This window comes from Rhyacophila brunnea, unplaced genomic scaffold (assembly GCF_057557595.1).
Source record: "Rhyacophila brunnea isolate RB1 unplaced genomic scaffold, BYU_Rbru_1.0 scaffold_10, whole genome shotgun sequence".
Classification (NCBI taxonomy): Eukaryota; Metazoa; Arthropoda; class Insecta; order Trichoptera; family Rhyacophilidae; genus Rhyacophila; species Rhyacophila brunnea.
In genome coordinates, this window is record NW_028232752.1 from 21,309,312 (window position 1) to 21,331,387 (window position 22,076).

At 34.3% G+C, this 22,076-nt stretch overlaps 2 protein-coding genes across 3 annotated transcripts in view; both read left to right on the forward strand.

The window, feature by feature from the left end:
- The window catches only part of LOC147078995 (poly(rC)-binding protein 3-like), a 33,189-nt gene extending 12,345 nt beyond the window's left edge, over window positions 1-20,844 (forward strand). The window contains exons 8-11 of one of the 2 annotated variants that reach the window (XM_085952281.1): window positions 7,124-7,217; window positions 11,190-11,314; window positions 12,224-12,378; window positions 19,615-20,844. In XM_085952281.1, coding sequence (XP_085808407.1) covers window positions 7,124-7,217; window positions 11,190-11,314; window positions 12,224-12,378; window positions 19,615-19,699 — 459 coding nt within the window. In that variant the 3' untranslated portion in view covers window positions 19,700-20,844. Of the gene's footprint in view, window positions 1-7,123; window positions 7,218-11,189; window positions 11,315-12,223; window positions 12,379-16,416; window positions 17,957-19,614 lie in introns of those variants that run through there. The other variant, XM_085952270.1, reaches the window with a different exon arrangement.
- Window positions 301-4,725, forward strand: LOC147078996 (uncharacterized). The gene has a single exon (XM_085952293.1). The coding sequence runs from the start codon at window positions 3,243-3,245 to the stop codon at window positions 3,558-3,560; it is 318 nt and encodes a 105-aa protein (XP_085808419.1). The 5' UTR covers window positions 301-3,242; the 3' UTR covers window positions 3,561-4,725.
- Window positions 20,845-22,076: the final 1,232 nt, after the last annotated feature.

Below are 22,076 nucleotides of genomic sequence, written 5' to 3' on the forward strand. Positions count from 1 at the left end.
GTTCATTATGAATCTTCTGCTATATGTGTTTGCTTTAATTATTAGCTAATCGTTTCATTCTATCCATCATACCAATATGTATATCATTTCCAGTGATATATATCGAGATTTGAATACCGTGTAAGAAGAATTCTTTATATGAATTGTTACATTAGATTTGTTCTATATTCAAAGAACCATGACGAGATTTAATAACCTCCTTTTGAAGAAAATAGGTACTGAGATAATATTAATTTTAGCATTTCATTTTCAAATATATTTTTACTTTGACAAGCATCACAGACTTTTTTTTTTTGCTCAATGATGAAGACAGCACAGAGGGCGGGCATTTTTGATAATTATTTTTCATTCATTATTGATTCGAATAGTCAGATCAGTTTGTCTATTCGTTCATTTGTAAGGATTATAATTTGTGGAAATGAAGCTGCCTTATGATCAATGATTATGAGATCTGAGAGCATGTTAAAATACCTCTATTTAAATTTACTCTGAATAAGTCATACTTCATTAGATGAACTACACCGAAACCCCAATTTTTAATTTTATAGGGACTGACAGAAAAACGTATATTATACAAATTGGTTTGGAGAATATTATGTCCATGTGTTCTTTCACCCTCTTTCAAGAATGTTTCTTTTTTTTTAAACCGAGTGTTCAAAATAATTTCAATGGGTGTCAATTAAAATAATAACGCAAAACAACAAACTAACAATTACATTCCAGTCATGATGATGTCTAAAAATAGAATGCGCGTCTGGAATTCATTTCAATGATGTTAGAGCCGTTTCACATGAGACGCTGCATTTACACATAATGGGCGCATACAGGCGGACACACTAGTTTTCATTTATATGTATATGCAGTGTCCAGACACCAGTGTCAGATGTGTTAAACGGGTCTTATTCATTGAATTGATTGTGTTAAAATAAATTGGATTTTCAATTATAACACGTAATTTTAATTTAATTTTTAATATTTCAGACGTAAATTGCGAGTAATAAAAACATAAAACCGGAAATTAGATGTACTAAAATTGAGCTACAGAAACTACAGCAAATAGTGAGAAATCATGAATTTTAGGCACGTAAAGTCAAGGTTCCACTGTACTTATATACTGTTGTTATTGCAACAGCATTGTGCATTTAAACGTCACGCGACATGTAAAAAAAATTACATATCAAATCAAACTGTCAGTAAATTTTGGCCACCTCCATTTTTCTTAATTATGGTTCGTTTCCGTTGTATGTAGATGCATAAACTGTCAAATCCATATAATAGTATTAAACCAGAGGATGGTTGTTAATTTAATTCTACTTGGTTATTCACTTTTTTTAATTACACGGTGCAAAAAAAAAAAATTTTGTATCTCTAAATGTGCTTGATGCTATTTGCGGTTATCTCAAAATGACGGAATATGGAGGTAACTTTGAAACTAATAGTTTCAAATAAAATTTTATGTCACCAGGAAACGAACTACATATATCACATATTATCAGAAGGTTCTGAATTAATTGTCATTGTATGTAATAACATAATTGAATATATTTAAGGAAACACAGACCTTTAATAAAACTAATTACAGTATAGGTATTAATTAGTTTCACAAAAACGTCACTTCATTTAGTAATGCAGAATGCTTTGCCATCCATTTGTGATATTCATGTTGTTTTTTTCGTTTAATTTCATTAATAAAACAAACTTACTTATTTTTACAAGCTTATATTAAATTTATCTATGCAATCACTGTCTTTATAATTAATCTAGTATATACCTACATTTCGACTATATATTGGGGCCGACAACATCACTGTCAACTAAAATTTCATCATTTTATAATACTACATAATATGGCACTCTGACGTATCTGCTACAATATAAAAGTCGCACTACACTTATTCAAATAAAAGATATTGTTTTGAATTATACATATTCGTGGATATTATGATCTTTTTTTATTACAGAATTCACAGTAATTTTATGTCTTCGTCCTTATTACTTGTTGCTTTTGTATTGCTAATTTTACCATAATATGGTTACTTATTACATATCGTCTCTGTTCTGGCAGAACACACTAACTGGAGAATACTAGTTTTGAGTAATTTGACTTTGAAGTTGTTAAAATGTTTGAAATGGTCTATCATGTGAGTTTATTAAGTAATCATAAAAAGGATGACTTTAAAATAAAGACTGTTTATTTATTAAGAAGATTTCCAGACGGTGAAGTTTGAAATAAGGAACATTTTGGTATAACTAACTCAATATGTCATTTTTTTGAATTAGTGTCTTCTGCCAGAACAGTGACGATATTATGTAATAAGTTATACATATTATATATGTACCAGGGACAGTTAGTTTTGAAGTAAGAGGGATTTTGTTAGTGAAGTAGAGATGCCGATAGTGTGCTATTTAATATTTTATTCCTTAGAGCTTCATTGTCGATTTTGTTTTTATAAATGTGACTGCCTCCTTGTTGGGATGGGTAATTACCATACTGAGCTGAAATGAGTTATGAATTTTTTTTAAAAATTACACTTATCTCGAGATTTTAAAATATATGGACACTTTATATTATTTGGTGGTACCCAAATAATTTTTAATTCACTCCCCTAACATTCAGGTCAGTACGGTAGTTTAAATTAACATCAATAGATATCATTATTTTATGGGTACAGGTATCAATAGATTCGACATCCACATATTTAACTTAAAGTTCAGTCAGCATATAACATGTACATTCGTGGATCTACCTACGTAAGATTGTTTTTTTTCTTTTTTGCATAGTGTAGGAAAGACTGACTTTTTTTTACATCTTAGAGGAAAGACGCATTCTTCAGGCATTGCAGCCACGATGAAATCGCTTCGTCACGGTGGTAGTGTCATTTGAAAGTAACAATACCAATACCTAAATGAGTCGCCTGCACTGCCAGTAGAATCTGACACCATTCTACCATATACTGATGATTTAATAAGCCTAAATGTATGAAAGTGATGGTTAAATAGAAATAGTAAAAATAATGAAAAATACCTGTATTTAGACCAATAGACGGAATTTTTAGTTCTTAGTTCCATTACCTTACGAAGATTCGTCTATTTTACATCTTGTATTGTAAGTTAACAGAACATACTTATTGGGGTTCAGTTGATGTTAGGAATTAGAGTTACGGTCGGGTGATGTTTCGGAAGTGAAGTGAAGAATTGCGATGATGTGTGAGTAGGCAGGAGTAGGAGTGGGAGTGGGAGGGATGATGGGAGTCGGGATGGGAGGAGCCTACGGAATGATGGGCGTCGGCGGATTGGCTGATCCCCTGCTGAAGGGACCGCCGCTGGTGGCCGCGCTGCCGCCTCATCACCTTCTTCAGCATCACCTGCATCACGCGGCGCACCACGCCCATGCCCACGCTCACCATGCGCATCTTCCGCACCAGGAACACGTCGTGAGTCCTCTACCCTCCGCCCCCGCCCCCAGAACGCTCTCTCGCCTTCAATTCGAAAGCAGCATCATTCAAAGACAATCAACTGACATGATCATTGGTGTTTTAATCAACAGTTCGATGTTGTGAAAGCTCTGAAAAAATTATCTTGATAACCCACCCATTGAGGTAATCGACTCTGCTATGACAGTATGATACGTACCACTAATATAGGCTAATATATTTTTTGAAAATGATTTGTGGTAAGGTTGATTCCTTTTTAAATTTATCTAGCAACCAGTTTGGTTAAAGACTGATTTGAAAAAAAAAATGTAAAATAACCCTCCATCTTCTGAATATAATAGGCCATCCATGGACTCAAACCGTATGTGGTTTCGAACCTTGTGTAATACTAAGCTTATCTTTTCGGGTCATGGAAATATATTTCCACATAGTATATTATAAGCATCTGATCGTATCCGTTTATACCATACACTTACAAATTTAGTGAAAATATATTTTTATGAACGTAACTCATAAGTTTAGTATGGCACACGGATCTAAACCGCATACGGTTTCAGTCCATGGATGCCTTTCTTGCTTTTATACTTAACTAGTACTATTTTCATAGATTTTTTTGTATCACGTCTTTCTAATGTGGTCTTTTTATAATTCTAATTTTGTAAAAAACTTATTTGACACATTTTCTTGATCCCTTCTATTCTGATGTAGAGTTCCGTTTTAAACGGGTTTAGTGATGTAATTTAAAATACGTTGCATGGTCAGAATCTTTTTTAATGTTCACGATTATCTTGAGGATGTTGACTTGAGGCTAAAGGCGAGAGAGAAAGAGGGCGGAGAAAAGAATCCGGTGCTGCCGCGCTCTTGCCATGTTTAGTGCGGTTCGATGTGGAACACCCTCGTTGCGTGTAACGGCCCTCACCCCGCCCCCTTAGATGTTATGACCGCCCGTAGATTGGACCCCGTTGCCTCACCCCCTGACCGTAGACAGATATAACACCCTCCTGTTGTGGGATTCACGATGTTATATATAATACGGTAATGGTAACCGTAACTCCCCTCATTGGTATTGTTAGTTATTCGAGTTAATCTGATGACAGTCGAGAGGAATTTTTGCCTGGTGTCAATTTATTATCACTCATCTTCCCCTGATAACCTTTCACGTAGATTTGTTTATTAACCGGTATGACCCCACCGATCCTCTGTCTGCATCCGTTGACACAGTTGTTAATCGTAGGGTCACGTGATTTTGGGAGAAGCTTGTTAATTTTATGAAGAAAAAATAACAAAACTTGTTCATAAAAAAGATTGTTCTTACGAGTTCCATTGTGATTGGTTTGACTACTCGTAACACAATTTCGTGTTAAAACTGACAACTCTTAACCACCATTTTCATTACTGGGTAGTATTAAAAAGGAATAAAATTAAATATATTGAATATACTACCAAATCAAACTCATTTTATGTCCTCAAAACTTTATTTTATTCAGTGTTAGAACTCCCCTGTAAATTATTTGTTACGAGTAGTCAATTCTATCATGAAATTGGGTTACGAGTAGTCAACTGATCACCATTGATTTGATGATCTAGTTATTTACCCTTGGACTGAACATTAAACATATATATGCTGTTCATGACATACTGATACATAGATAACTGAGTATATAATATAAATTATCCTCACGTTGGCCTAGTACGTACAGCGGTGGCCGTCTTTGTATAAATACGAAGCCGTGGGTTATGGTTTCAAAAATGTTTTTGAAACGAAGTTGATAAAACACATTTTAATAACGTGTTATGAAAAGCATAACTTTTTATGTTCCTTGTTGTACATGTAATATTATGAAGTTACAATTTTAATTGAAGATATCGATTATTAATTTTATGTTTTAAGTATACACTTGTTACCGATTGTAAAATATGTTATCTGTTTCACACTCCCAAGTCCAAAACAAATCAACGTTGTATGTTTTTTCTGTATATGAAATTACACCTACAAGCTATTTTCAATGTCACGCATGTCCATGTCGACACCCTGTATAGTATAAGCCAATCGGTAATAGATGCGTGCTATCCCACTAACCCTGCTTGATTCCCAGCAGTAGAAATATCCGTTGGCAGCTTAATTTTGATTTATCTTAATGTTTTATCCGTTCGATGTTTATTTGCGGCTTAATTTGTTTCTTCTGGCACTGCCATCATGCCTTTTGTGCGAGAGGTATGCAGAGATCACGCAATGATCCGACACCCGCGCAAAAGGTTTCAATCTCCATACAATTATGCATCCGCTCTCCTATCAGAAAATCTCTTCCTTCCATTTTGCGTTCCCCTGTTTATAAAAAAGCAATAGTTCAAAATCTATTTACTAATGAAGATCAAAGTGCATGGCTTTCACGCGTTGACGCGCACTTTCACACTATCGGCTGGTCTCTCTGAGATTGTGTATATACTATTATCGGGGAGTCCCACAGTTTTTTTTTTCCGTTTGAAATAAGCTATGCGTGGCAGCACCGCTCACGTGGCTCACGGCGTGGTCTAAATTTTTTTGCCATTGTGATTTATCGTGAAGGGGTCCGAGACAAGCGTCTGCATGCTTTTACCATTGCTCGAAGCAACAATATTAAAAGCTACCTGTTGTATCATCCGTGAAATTCAAAATGGCTTCTTATTTGTTCTGAATTTTGCAAGTTTCACATATCTATAATTGAAGCAACTCATAAAGTTCTGTCATTTTGGATGTCACAGATGATATCCACAATAATATTCAGAATACTGTAACTTTGTTATGATAAGAACGTTCAAGGCTCTGTTAGATTAGAATGCTCGCAGACGCTTGCCGTTGGACTCTTTCCTGGTTCACTGTAATGAACGTAAAGTCGATCGCCCTTCAATATAACCCTTTTCCAGCCGACACTCCTTTCCCAGACGTGCCAGAGGAAATGGGTAGCGACTGACTTTTGCCAAACGGTTTCTCCAAATGGCCTTGTTTATTTATTATATAAAGTTAAATCATAAATATTAATTATAAGTCTCAATTTTTTAATTTGTCAATAATAATTGGGTAGACTACCAAATAGGAGACAATAATTTAGCTAATAGAGATTCGAATTTGGCACATTTTGTTGGAACGTTTGTATAAAATTGTGGGTTTCATGTTTATTGTACGTATGTATTACATTACGCCATATCACAGTTTACCATGATCTGTCATACCAGAAGGAGATGGCTGTATAGGATTGAGATCAAAAATGATGAGAGTCTCAGAGAGAGCACTGCATATGGTAATGTTCCAATTTTATTAAATTCAATAAGAACATTAATTTGATTGGTATCTGATAATAACACTGTTGATTATTATCAGATATTGGATAGGTACGACTTGATACTTACCTTGAGCACTTAGCAGAATTTTCTATTTCTTTACCTTGTATTCCGGTGGTTTTTATTACGTGTTTTATTTAGACATGAATTTGATCGCAATGTTATACGGCCATCGGTTTCCGATACAACAGCACACGGCCAACTGCAAAATTGGAAGAAAAATATTGTATACAAAACTGGATTCTTTTTGCGAGTCTGCTCAAATGAAATTCTGTTTTTGTTACAAAATGTAACAAAACTGTTTCGACGACTGGTGTTGGATTTATATTGTACTGCTCGTTCGTATTGTTACTGTTGGTGAATGTTTCCAGATGGGAGGACTGGCGAAGAGTCCACTGGCCGGATTAGCCGCTCTGGGATTAGGAGGGCTCACTCCTGCCAACACAGGAGGGCTGAACCCGGCAGGTATGCTCCTCTCCTTAATTTACCTTCCACAACCTAATTAATTATCTTCACTCTAATTATACACAATTTCGGAACACTACATTCCAATTTTCATAGACCAATCAATATTATTTTCCAATTTATCTAATAGTGACAGCATTGATAAAAAGGTAATAGGAAATTGGTATGTTTTTATTGGTATTAAATTGTTTGCTAAAGAAGAGAAAAGATAATAATATCATGTAGTATGTACTGATGAATGATTGAAATACCATGATGAAATTTGACAATCCAATATTTTTTTTTTTATTCAACAACTTTCTTATTAACGGAACTGGCGTTTACATGGTAGAACTCCATTTTAATGGTAGAATTAACAAAAATAACTTTATCATAGGTATGTACATAATTTTCTTCTTCTTCACACTTCTGAGAAAATATATTAAAACCAATAATAAAAATCTTTTTGAAAAAAGACACCCTGCATATCTCGGGATCGCGCCCACGCACTACATCACTATGCTAAAGGAGTCATAGACAAATTTTAACTAATGGCTTGTTTAATACTCTATTGAAGTGCTTTCCAAATTGAGCTACTATTGGTGATCGGTATATTATATATCGTCTCCGTAGATGTCAAGGGAGCCATGCCACAAATTTGGCGAAAATGAGTAAGTACACAAAAGCATTTTAAAATTATCAAAGATGCAGTGGTCAATGGATTTAAGCCACAAAACTCTATTGACAACATTTTTTGTACATTTCAATATTCAGTGGTCTAGAGATATAACACACATAACTTCTAAGATACTATTTTTTTAGTTATTTGTACAAAATAATAAAAAAGAGAATACCACTATTACACAAGTAGGGTAGGGTGGTACAAGAGCGCGCAGTTTTGGGTTTCAGAATTTGTGCAAATAAAACTATCATTTTAGGAAAACCAAAATAAGTTTATTTCAACTCTTGGTTATCTATCTGTTAGAAGAAAATATACGAATCTAACTCTCACCTATTACAACACATAATAAAAAAGGAAAAAAACTTAATGTGCGCACTCGTGTGCACCCTGCAGCCCAAGAGTGCGCAGAAGTGTGTACACCAGTGCGCAGACACTATATGATGGGATGATCAGTGGCAAAGATCACTAGTATAATATCCAGATCCCAAATAACCAGTGCATCTCTCGTGCCACTATTCTTGGCATATTTTGCACCGAATCCAGTCCTCCACCATTGGCTCCTTAAATATTTCTCCGCAAGCTGGGCATATCCAGATCTTCTTTGGAGCATGCTGAGGTTTTTTTAGAATGTTGTTTAAAGGCGCCGGCTTCTTCTTCGGCTTTGTATTTTTAATTGCTTCATCTTCTGGACATTCTGAAATCAAAACTGTAAACAATAATAACAATAGCAATTAACGTATCGTGCAAGAGTGCGCGCGTACTCTTGCACAGTTCGTCCCAGCGCACTCATGCACAGCAGGCGAACATTTCGTCAAAAACATACTACTATCGCCATCTAGGGCAAACTGTCAAACTTTTGTTGTGTAACTGCTAATTAAGTAGATTTGTAATATAAATAATAATACAAGAACACTCTATTGCAATGAACCTCCATGTGAGAGAGTTTCCAGAACAGTTACATATTATAACGAACAAGCAAAAAAACGATTTTGTTACCTGGAATCGTAAATAATCACCTAGTTACACACAGCTCGCGACGGCGACACATCACAACTTCACGCTAGCATATAGCGCCTGAATTTATCAGCTAACGTCAAATGCGGTAAGTTTAGATCGACTGCGTACTCTTGCACACTGCGCGCTCTTGTACCACCCTACCCTATATTCTATGTTGAAAGTTTCACCGTTATATCTTTAAAAACAAAAGTTCAATAAAAAAATGTTACCTTTTCTTGTCACACAAAATCTTTGAGTGCCTGTTTCTCAGCATTATGATTTTGTGGACTGGCTCCCTTGACATCTACGGCGACGATATATGTATTATATATTATAATATGTTCAATAATTAGAATGTTACATTCTTAAATCGTGTGAACTATTCGTTGAATAAAAAAAGTAGTTAATTAAAAGTAACATTGTTTCAAAATCAATATCTCTGTCAGAAATTGTATCTGATTTAATTTGTTATTTGAGTCATCTGAGTGTTTAAAATAGTATGACATATGTACTTCTCTGAGTTTTGATTGGTTTATTAATCTGCTCTTATGTCATATGTATGTCAATAGAGTGGGCACACAGAACAGATAATTAATAGAATACCAATAGGCTATATTCAATACGCCGCATGGTGAAGCAGGCTTTTGAATGTGTGAGTGTCCTACGAAAATGAAGCACACATTATGCATGTGCAATAGTGTGTGTAATACACCAACATTAAATGAGCGTAGGGGAGAGTGGGTCACAGTGGATCACTTTTTTTCTCAAGTCTTGCAATTCCAAATTTTATGGCCAAATAATTAATCTCTGAAATTAAATCATAATATGAGTATCTAATCTTCAAAGAAAAGGGCTTTTATTGGCGAGTATTACCTAAACTTACAAGTTATAACCACTTTAAAAAAAAATTGGGAATGATCCACTGTGACCCGGGAATGGGTCACTTTGGATCAATACATGGGTGACAGTGAATCGACTGGGACATACTGGATCTATAAAAAAATACAGTAAAAGACAACAATTTCCATATTATTACTCATTTATTTGTACTCTTAGATACATAGTCTTTTATTACATATTCAAAACAGTTTTATAATTTAAAAAAATAATGTTAAGGCTTAATTTGTGATCAAAAATGAAATTAACGTAAATTTGTGCTGGAAAAATTAATGTCAAATTGATAGTTTGATACATAGATTGTTTTCTCTTTGTGTTGCCAGAAAACTTAGGTTTTGGTAAAATCATCTTAATGTCGTGCAGTGCAACCGTGGCAATATCGGGCACATTTGGTTTGGTTTCTCATCTGTTATTCAGTGTGAAGTCCGATACTACTGTCCAGCAGGATCTTCTTGGCTACGTGTTAAAACTGTGAACTAACAAGCTCCTCCCATTTTTAACCGCACTCCGATTGAAGCGCCTTCCAGTTAGCCACGAGTTGTCCACGTGTTAAAACTGTGAACTAACAAGCTCCTCCCACTTTTAAACGCACTAGCGACTTCCGGTTATTGCCTAGATCTTCTTGTCGGACAGTAGTTTTCCTTACTCGATTGCGAGGCATTTTTAACTACGAAAAAAGAACAGATTAGCTTCATGGGTTACACTGGATCAGCAATCCACTGTGACCCAAAACGAAATGATTCACTGTGACCCATTGGCCGTTATGGTAAAAAAAATATAACAAAAAAAAAACTATTTAACTCAAAGACAAAACAACATAGTTTACAACGGATTAAAGAAATAACAATCGTAAAACAAAATATAAACATTTACATTTCTTATTCACTTAGAGACGAAACAAATTTTAAAACCACGTGAAAAAATAGTTTCGTTACTTACCTACTGACCTGAGTGTGACAGCACATCTTCCCGCTTTGATACCGCGTCAGCGACTAGTGCGATGGAGAGGGGTATGGGCGAGCGGCAACCACTCGTTCGTTTATTTGCGTAAGCGTTATACAAATTGAGTTATAGTGAATAATCCACTGTACCCCGTGATTCACTGTGACCCACTCTCCCCTAAATGCATAAACCGAGAGCAGTTTTCAGTATTCGGCGTTAAACGTATTCTAGACACGTGTGTAAGTTTAACCTGGATTCATCCTTACTCGAGTCGGTTACCTGCTATCGCCTTACCCGTTGTGTATTTCAGTTCCCATTATTTCTGAGTTCCCTGAGTGTGCATAATGCCTTAAGATGCTGAAAGTACAATAATTGGAATATAAATAGTTTTATCAGACAATGGATTCCATGCAATCGATACATAATGCATTTTGTTCTGTTATTAATTTGGTTTGGTCCTATCCATTGCTCCATAGCTCTGGCAGCACTGGCCGGTTCTCAGTTGCGCACATCATCACAGAATCGCAACCAACCGCCATCCAACCAGCAGTCATACGAAATGACAGTGCCAAATGAACTCATCGGATGCATCATTGGAAAGGTAATAGTTTAATTATTACTTATGTATTGTGAAGTACGAGAGTAAATTGAAAGATTATTGTATAGTAATGTTTCCCAAATGGATACTGCCTGGTAAAATTAAGAGTTGCACAAAATTACCGGTTTTGGTTCTAGGTTAAGTCCTTGTTTGAATCTTTGAATTGCGGACAAAACACATAGTTGCTGGTATAATGTAATTTTTGATTTAAAGGAATTTAACATTTAACCAAGATTTTTTTGCTTGTGAAAATTATTTTTAGTTTGCTATATTAACACGTCCACGATGGCCGAGTGGCTTACGCGTCAGCATAGTGTCAAGGGTCCCAGCTTCGAATCCTGGGTCTGGCAAATACACATTGATTTTCAATTTGTGTTTGAAGTCAGAGTATGGACCTAATAGGTTGAGCAAGTGGCTAACATCTATTTCTCGTAAAAACAAAAATCTGATAATACAAACCTCCACTCGTGGAGACCCATATGATCCTATTGGGATCGGACATGGTCAAAAAAAAAAAAACATTAATATTCCATTATTTTGCACAAAATATTAACGGGTACTGTATCTAAATTAAATTGGGAAATGGTACTATATTATAGTATGACACTATTAAAAAATGTAAATATCTCCATTCAAGCAAAATTAGCTTTGTGATTGATTTTATGTAAAGTAAAACCAACAAGAATAAATGATTTTCATAATTTTTCAAGAATTACTACATAATATTAGACTTATTAGACTCTTTATTAGACTTATTAGACTTCATGTAATACAAATGAAAGACATTTTATCTCAATTGTTCATGGCAAATGAATAAAGGGAAGGATGTGAAATTTATTAACAATTTTTTTAGCTTTACTTTGGTATAAAAAAATTATCTACATGTGAATAAATGGTGAATGTGTTAATCAGGGCGGCACCAAGATAGCCGAGATCCGACAGATCTCCAGCGCCATGATCCGCATCTCCAACTGTGAGGAACGCGAGGGCGGCGCCACCGACCGTACTATCACCATCACGGGTAACCCTGACGCCGTAGCTCTCGCCCAGTATCTCATCAACATGAGGTTAGTACCCTTGTCCGCACCATTACCTCTTCTGTCTTGCTCATGCATTCACACCTCTCATAGCATAATATATCACTTCATAAATATCTTCCACCATTATCAAGAGACGTACAATCTTTTGTGCTCTTAGAGGTTTGGATGTATTATTTTCTTAGTATATTCTCAAGAAATAAAGCTATAATCGGAAGTCTCATATATGATACATTTTATTTGTCGATAGTATTCACCATAGTCATACACTCACTAAATAGAAACAATTCTGAGACTCCTTGCCGAGAGTCTGGCATAACATTATCTATCATAAAAAAAATATTTTAATTACATGTTTAACTGAAGGCCAAATGCAAGGACATTGAAATTATGTTAAACATAATAATTATGAACTCATTGCATAGATCAGTGCTTCTTAACAGTTTTACACCTGCGGACCACTGACAATAGGAGAAATGTTTTGCAGACCACTAATGCAGAAATAAAAAATATTGTTTATATGGTAACGTATTATAACATCTGATTGCAGTTACATCACGTAAAACCATTATTCTATTTTAAAAACAAAAACACAATGCACAAACACTTGCCGGTGCACGGATTTTGACGATTTTATTAGAATTTTTAGCATTTGGGCTACTATAATTTGCGAACCACCGGTTGAGATGACACTTTAGTAAAACAATAACTAATATTGCAGCTTCGATTTTGGCAATCGAAAGTGCTGCCATATTTGAAGTTTTTTTATAAACTTTAAATAATTTAATGATATATTATCAGTGCTCAGTGCAGTACAGATACAGTGTCCCTAGTTTTTTTTTTTTAACTGGCAACACGCACTTTTTTTTTATTTTGTTGTCTTTGGTTGGTGTATGTATAAAAAAACAGCACTCAATACATATTTGATTTGTCCGAAATGACATTCAATATGTACTATATTTACTTGATTTCCGTTAACACGTATTTGTTTAACACCTGTCACGACGGGGAGCTACTCATACATTATGCACCCGAAAATCATCTATATAACGCATAACACCACTTATTTTCCTCAAGTATTTGGCCTCAAGTAAAGAAGACTAAAACATTAATTTATCTTTGAAATCAACGAATTGTTTCAGGACTGTTTGGAATGTTTAAAGTATCTTAAAACTGTGTATTTCAAAATGCGAGTTTAGGCTAAGCTGATTTTGCTCTATTTCTCGAGAATGCTTTTTGTGAATTAAATATAATATGTTGTGTCCCCTAACGTAATTTCTTTCAGCTAGGTTCGCTTGGATCGAGGACGTGAATTGACTGACCTCCGGAACATTCCACCGCCACTTCTTTTTCCTCTTGTTTTCTTCCAGGTCCGTCCAAAAATGATCACTGATAATCTAAACATTAACAAATACCAATATCAGTTGACCGAGTTCCTCAACTCTCCATCCAGTTTTTGTTTTGTTAACTTTTATCCAGAGAATCCAGAATCATTGCTGAATAATTCACACCATGACTTTTCTAAATACCTTAACAGGCGGATACAAAAAGGCTCATTGTACACGAAAGTAATCTACCCACAATTTTGTTTTCATTTATTAAGGCTCTAGATTGGCTCCTCATACCACATTTTCACATAGGTACAAGATGACATGTTAATTCAGTATATGACATAAGTGGCTATAAATATGGAATGTCATAACATTTATCGTAGTAAAAGAATTAAACAGTTTCTGCTTCCATTGTTTATTTACAAAGCCCACACTACATCAATAATGTCAGATAGATCTGTTGTGTAAGTTTGATTATTTGAAAGAATTATTGAATGTCGGAAATAAACTTTTTAACCCCACAGAGTTTACTCAAAAAAGTTAAGTTACCATTATCTACTTCAATGAGTTTCAATCTGGAACACTTTAATTAATCTCCAGAGACGTGACATGCTAGTCGCGCCGGACTTCCAATTACAAACTGAAACAGTGTAGCCCAGTTATAGTACAGAGCCTCCAAAATTATAGTATTTGGGGAAAAAATATAGTATGCGTTGAAAATGTATAGGTTTTTTGTTTCTCAGATAAAAAATAAGGGAGAATTTGAGAAACTCCGAGACTCCTTTTTATTTAGGTGGTACCTCTTGCCACCAAAAATGCTTACCGAAGAATTCAAGAAATTTCATTATAAACATATAAATAAGTCGAGGGATTTTTTTATGTTTTTCGAGCAATTTTTTTTCCAAGTTCTCGAAATCTTCTTATATTGCGAAATTATAGTACTTTGCACCAATTTACCGAACGGAAATATCGAAATTTTAGTGCTTTTTACATATTTTTTCCGATATTCAAAATTATAGTATTTTGGGCGTACCTGTTTTATATCGTACATAGTACGTGGACCAAAATTGTGGTACGGTTGGCAACACTGGTATAGCCTCTAATATAAATATCAATAAATAATATTTTCTCTTTTTCACACTAAAATTTTAGCAGACATGGCAACACCGAAACATCAAAACATCAAACAAACCATTGGAACATCAACGAATTTTTGAAATTACAAAATTTCTGATAGGTGGAGAAATTGTGAGGAATTTGCGGTGAACAGTAAAAATAGCTCGTAATGGTCATGATGCCGCCCACGGTGGCCACGTGGCTTAAGTGTTGGACTATCACGCCGTGGGTCCCAGGTTCAAATCCTGGGTTGGGCAAGTACACATATTGTTTTTCAATTTGTGTGTGAGTCAGGGTATGGACCTAATAGGTTGAGCAAGTGGCTGACATCCATTTCTCGTAAAAAAAACAAAATCTGTTAATACAAGCCTCTACTCTGTGGAGGCACATATGATCCTAGGATCGGACATGGTCCAAGAAGAAGAATGGTCATGCTTGTTAGTTTTATTAAATAGCCTTCATTTAAAATGAATAATTTTAATTTGGTTCAAAACAATAAATTTGCATTGCCAAACAATATAAATTTCTAATTATTTCCAATAAAATATATTCTGATCGCGCCACGCCACGTAAAGAAATAGGTTTACACAAATACACAATAAATAACCACACCTGGTCTAGATGGACTTTATAGACCTCACAGTGTGAAGGTATCTTCACTTCTATGGAGATTGGTTGTTACTTATATTAAAATAAACGTGTATACACATTTGATTACAAGTGTGGACGGTATTATCCTCCGTTATGGAAATTTTCTATTGAATGTTTCTTTTTTTTTTTTACATGAATCTGTTCATTATTGAAGTTAGCGTTCTACTTGAGTATGTTTTCATAATTGAAGACAATAAACGGAAAATGTATTATGAGCCTTTTTTATTAGCTATCATGGGAAGTGATCATTACTTTTTACTTACCCATTTTGTTTAATGTTTTACTTTTTTTGGTAAATAAATAAGAATAGAAATTTGATCTGACTGTGACTGCGCAGGATTGCAAAATAAAATCGGTAACCCAAAGTGAATGACCACTGCCCTTAATTTCCATTGTTCCATATTTTTAACCAATCTACTCATCAAAATGCTTTATCTGCTTTATCCATTTTTATTTGAAAATGTCATTTTCCCCCGAGCCAATTTGCTTGTTCTATATTGATTTGATAAATAATATGTTGGGTTTCTAAAATGTTCCGAGTCAAAGGGAACGGAATTCAATATCATGAATGTAAATTAAATTAATTATGAAAGAATAACATAATATTCTCATTATTCATGTTGATACTGTTTCATAGCATTATTGCTGACAATGCATTATTTGTATGCGAATCCAATCAAAATCATGTAAATACACTGTTGGTGAATTTACATAATTTTAATACAAGAAATTTCCATTAAAGTGTTAACAGTATTAATTTGCATCTTTTCAATAGAATATTGCACGAAAATTTAAAATTTGGGGGCTTTTTGTGTTCTTTAATTTAGAGATATCCCATTATTAAACTTTCGGGGCTGCGGGAAACTCCTCGGGGTTCGCGGGCGCAATAGGGAAAGTCCTCTCGCCTCCGGGCCGATCATCTCGACTTCCCGACTCCCTCAAACCCCTTCTCTTTCTCTCTCTTTCGCAGCGTGGAACTTCAGAAAGCTAATCTGGAAGGAGGTGCCACCGGAGGGGGGGCGGGCTCGGCGGGTGGAAACCAGGGGGGGGGGAGTAGCAACGCGGCGGCCGCCTCGGCCGGCCCCCTCTCCTCTGCCATTCCGCTGGCGCAGCTGCTCTCCAAGCCCGGCGCCCTCAACGCCCTCAGCTCGCTGAGCGCCCTGGGCGGCCTTTCGGAATTCCTTTCCGCCGCTCCCGTGCAGACCACCGGCGTTCATCGCACCCATCGTCCGCAGAACCGCGCGCGCTCTCCCAACGCCGCCTCTTCCGGAGAAGGCGGGGGCAAGAGCAAACCCGAGAGGAACAAGTTCAATCCGTACTAAGGTCTCCGACGTGTTTAGATAGGTGTTTGTGCGTAGCAGAACGGCGAGCGTTCGATTAGCCTCGTCAGATTTATGAGGCGGCCTCGGGAGAGTTCCGTTTCCCGCTTCGATATGTCGATCCGGAGGATTCGATTGTGTGGACCAAAAATTTGCTTTCTCGCATTGTTAGTCTTTTACTTCTAAATCAACTAACGTACCTATGTACCTACCTAATGGCAATCACTGCTATCGATTGTTGCAAATATTTCAAACTTTATTTTGTAACTGAACATCTTATTCAAAATTTAATATTAAATATGATATTTTGTCAAATCATAATCAAAAAATAATATCACAACGCGTCGTTTTTTCAGAGATTGTAAATTTTGCCGTATACGTGTGCACCGCCGAGATGTATTATATTTATCAGTCTGCGATGAGAAAATTCAAATAAATTTATATTTTTGAATACGTTAGCGTGTCGATAGTCGAATCGTTACTTGAATCATGTTTAGCCATTGGACGCTCGAGATTTTCCGAGCTCGTCTGTATTTTTACAATATTTGTAGTCTATTTTAAAGTTAGCATTATTATGTAATCGTAGATTAGATTATTCTCGAGACCAATAACTTTGTGTTAGCGTATTGTTGCATTATGCTAGTTTCACTTTAGTTATACTTACTATTCACTAATTATTCATTAGAAGTTTGGAAATGACGCCAAATATTGATAATATTTTTTATAGCTGTCGGGCCGAGTGAATAACGATAAGTATTTACTTTTAATCGAAACTTATTAAATAAACGCTTGTAAAAGCTTTAATTTACTACAAAATAGAATTAATATTAAACACTTATTTTTATTGACCTGCCTCATTATCTAACACACAGAACATAAGAATATCTCTACGTTAAGATTTTTACGCCTTTCAAATTATGTACTTTTCTTCGATTTCAAATTATCTCGATATGTAGTATGCATAATATAAAAACAACATTTTTTGAATGCATATTACTAAAATTTGCAGGAATATTTTTAGTCACCTTGTTTTTGCTTTTTTTACGTGTTCTGCATAAGATGAAAATGTGCATTTTATATATTATACTTTTTCTTTTAGATTTTTTCTTTTTGTAATAGAAATATTATACTTATAAAAACTATTGTAATTGCTAATATTACGATATTATTCAATAAAGTTTATGAAGATTCCATGTGAACTTATTATTCGCCCTACACCTCTCATAATAACCCGTTTTGTACCAAGTTGCACCATTTAAAATCCTGTAAATAAAAACTGAAAATAATAATAATATGTAGATACATGCTAGTCAAACCTAAAATTCTAGCATTTAGAGTGATGAAATTTAGACATATAATTATTATCTGTCTTATAATATTTTAAATTGATTTAACAATGCTCCTTGGTACTCAACGGGTTCACAAAATAAATAAAATAATCCCATGTTTTATTTCAGCTTATTAAAAAAAAATATTTTATTATTTTCATTTTTCTATATTCTATAACTCTTGTCGGCACTAATTTGTACATAAGTATTCAAAGTCTCATCATCAAATTTAATAAAAAGTAAAATTTGAATATTGTAAATAATTTAGAATTCACATCCATACTACATAATATTATGCTTTTTATTGCCTTTTAAATTGTTTCAATATTATCACATTCAGTGGGTTCCAAATTATGTATCTAATCTTGAATGAGGTGGAGGGCTCTCGAGGAAAATCTCAAAGATAAATATATACCCTTGCTACCCGAGTAAAGTCATTATAACGATATACTCTGATGATATTATATTGTAATTTTATGAATTTCATCTTTTTTTCCCGTTATTTTCTTAACATCTCGTTATTTGACTGTCAGAATAATTTTAAGGTGTAACACGATTATTTACCACTGTATAACAATTAAAATGTCGATTACCCAATATACTGATTTTTTCCATCATTTTCCGGAGAACCGCTCAATAATCCTAAGTGTAATTCCAATGACCATGAACCAATCAAATGGGAAGACCTGCCTCCAAACCAACCACTCCCTGACAAGCAGGAGTCTCATATCCCGGTAAGCCTACCTTTTACCTTTTGCCTCTAATTTTAACTCCCTTATACACATTTTCGTAACGTTTTATATCCCTTTTACGAACTCGACCGCAACACTCGTTATGCCCTTCTCGTTGTTATATTTTTTGGCATATCTTTTTCATTACTTATCAAATTTATCCGCTCGTTTCTCTGAAAGCGTCACAATATTAAAAACAAGTCACATCTGAAAAAATAATATCATCCTAAATATAAAATTAATTCTGCGAAAACACCATTTGAATGTGTCGTCTTATGTTGAATTCTATACAATAATGTAGCCAACCAACAAACACTGGTTTGGCTTCTGTAAATCATAGAAAATTTACACAAATTTTTTACATAATACATATTTTGTGTAATTTTAGTTAACTTATTAAGTCTTATTTGTAGACTGTAGAGATCATTGTACTAAATAAAAGACGGATATTTTTTTTGTGTTGAATACTATTTTTCCTGTGTAATCCATCAATAATAAATATTCTCATTCCCAAATTTTAATTTCATTCTGCTATCCCCTCTTATGAGTTTTAAGTGTCTATTATTAAAACAAAAACACTATTTTTATCATCTGTAATACAGTTGATAATCTAATTGCAACTTCTGTCATCGTATCCAAGAGAATATTCAAATATCATACTATTGATTATAGTCATCGTCAAATTGCTACGTATTTATATTCTATTGATCACAGAGGTTGCATTGTATCTTTAAATTTACAATATAGATGTCATATATCGGATTCACAAAGGGAATGTTTTTGATTTCAGAATTTTCATGGAAACTGCCGGGCAGCCGATGGCGGGCTACCACTACATAGCGCCCAATCACATCGTGAAGGCTCCCATGCATTAAGAGAGCCGCCGTGCCGCGCAGCCGGAGGAAGCTCAGCGGTCCCCGGCTCATCTCATGCCAAATGTGATGTAAAAATCAAATGATTTTTTTAACAAAGCAATCGAGATACCTGCAAGGTGTCTTTAAATATATGTCGATAAGTTTAGGTGGTATTTTAGGTATTCTCTTGTGTAAGATAAGAGATTAATCAATGCTCCGAATGCATTCGTTGGATTGCTTCGATGCGTTGAGCTCTAGCAAAAGTAAGAGTTAAAAAAAGCGGTAATCGCCGTCGGTGTCGATGAACAATTAAGTTTTGCATATCAGAAAATACCCTACTGCAATTTATTAGAGGCATCGCATTAGACGATAGGCGGTAGAAGACGAGGAGCGGAACGGAGGAAAGAGATAGCGGGAGGGTTCAATGACAATATGATTTGTAAATATGAAAGGCCCGCGGTCTTTATCGTGTCCGCGTGCGGGCGTAATTAATACGAAACTGATGGGATCAAATCCTTTAAGAAAATTTAAATTTAAAAACTTGATCAAAAATTTTCTAAAAAAAGTTAATCGGTCTAGGGAACAAACCAAAGATTTGTTATTTTTATTTAATTATATTTATTGTTGTGGTTATACGTGTATCTGAGAGTAGATGCTAATGTTTAGTGTAAGGTTCCGGCGTGTTCCATTTTGTCGAAGGGGCCGCGTCCCCTGCTACCTCGACCCTTTATTTGACGTCATTCGACTCACGCCTTTTCTTTTCGTTTCGGTAGACAAAACATAACAAAACGTTGCAATAAGTGTTCAAAATTTAATCCAATAAAATGAATAAACATATTTAATTAATACATATCCTAATCGAAAGACGCTGAATTTGTGTCGATCGCTCTAAAATATCATATCGTAAACATCCTGTTGTAGTCCCTTCCGAATTAAGACATTTTGGTGACCCAGTCTTCCTCAATTATTTATTTAGTTTTAAATCGACATGTGCCAAATCCTGTTACATTTTTGTATCAATATAATGTATTGTCATATCCCGGATAGAATGTTTCGGTGCCCGATCCGACTATATAAAGAAGTAAATTTTATGAGAAAAGTTTACACATTTATCAGGCACTCGCTATTTACAGTTCTTATGAAACATGTAACAATTTTACTTTCATAAAAAATATGTTTGCGGTGAATATTAATATCGTGTTGTGTAGGAGTAGGTATTATTATCAAAAGACATTTTTAATTTACAAACTAGTTTTATTGTTCACTTTGATTGAATTATTTGCTCATTTCGTAGTCGTAAGCTGTGTTGTTATTGCACCAGATCTGTTTTTAAGAATTATGGAAACATTCAATTAACATCCAGAGTCAAAATTATCTTGTGTTTAGCCATCAAATAATGCATGCTCATTTTTATATACATACTATAGACAAGAGGTGGTAAGATCTGGTGTATTATAGCTTTATATTTTTGGCTATGGAACAATTCCATAGACAGGAGTGAAGACAGTGTTATTTATTTACTTATTAATTATTCTAAAATAATTGTACTTTTTTTATTCTAATTGTCATTCAAATTAGAGTAATGAATATTTTGTATCAAAATTTTGAAATATAAATATTTACGTAATAATAGTATTATATAATATCAAAAAGACCCAAATGTTGAAGAATAATAATATATCATTCGAGATTATATTGCTTTATCTAAAAATTTGAATTTATTATTTGGTTTCCCCGAGGGGGGTGTAATAACAAAAATTACATTATTAATTGTGACTTGAAAAGTTTCTAGTCTTGGATATTAAATTTAAAGTTTCTACGTGAAAATACTGTGATTAACAATCAAACTTTTATTGAAGCTTTAATTTTAACGTTTATGTTGCATTTTTGTTAAACAGACCGTGCCATCAATATTATACAAATTGTATATATTTGAGCTTGAGTCTGAAAATTAATTTCTTTAATTTCAACGGCTTTGTACTTAGTGCTTTTCTAATTAAATTTTAAAAAATCCAACATTAATTTCATTTAGCTTATTGACAAACTCGACTCAATATACGAAGTACATAATATGTAGTTACATTTAATAAAATGTATTATCTACTTCCCAAATTGAATAAAAAGTTTTGCGTGCTGCTTTCAAATAAAACTGGGAAGAGGGTTAATCATTACTTTCATTAAGTGTTTTTATTTATTGAAAATCTTATGAAGACTGAAAAAGTAATAATGTTTAAAAATTCTTTCAAACCCGTTTCAACTTCAACAGTTTATTTAAATAGTCAATGATATAATTGTAATTATATATTATAATTGGTAGTTTGTTAATATTTTATGCATCCGTCTATTTTCTATAACGGTAAATATTTTTTTGCGTTATGTTCTTCGGGGAGTTTGTTGA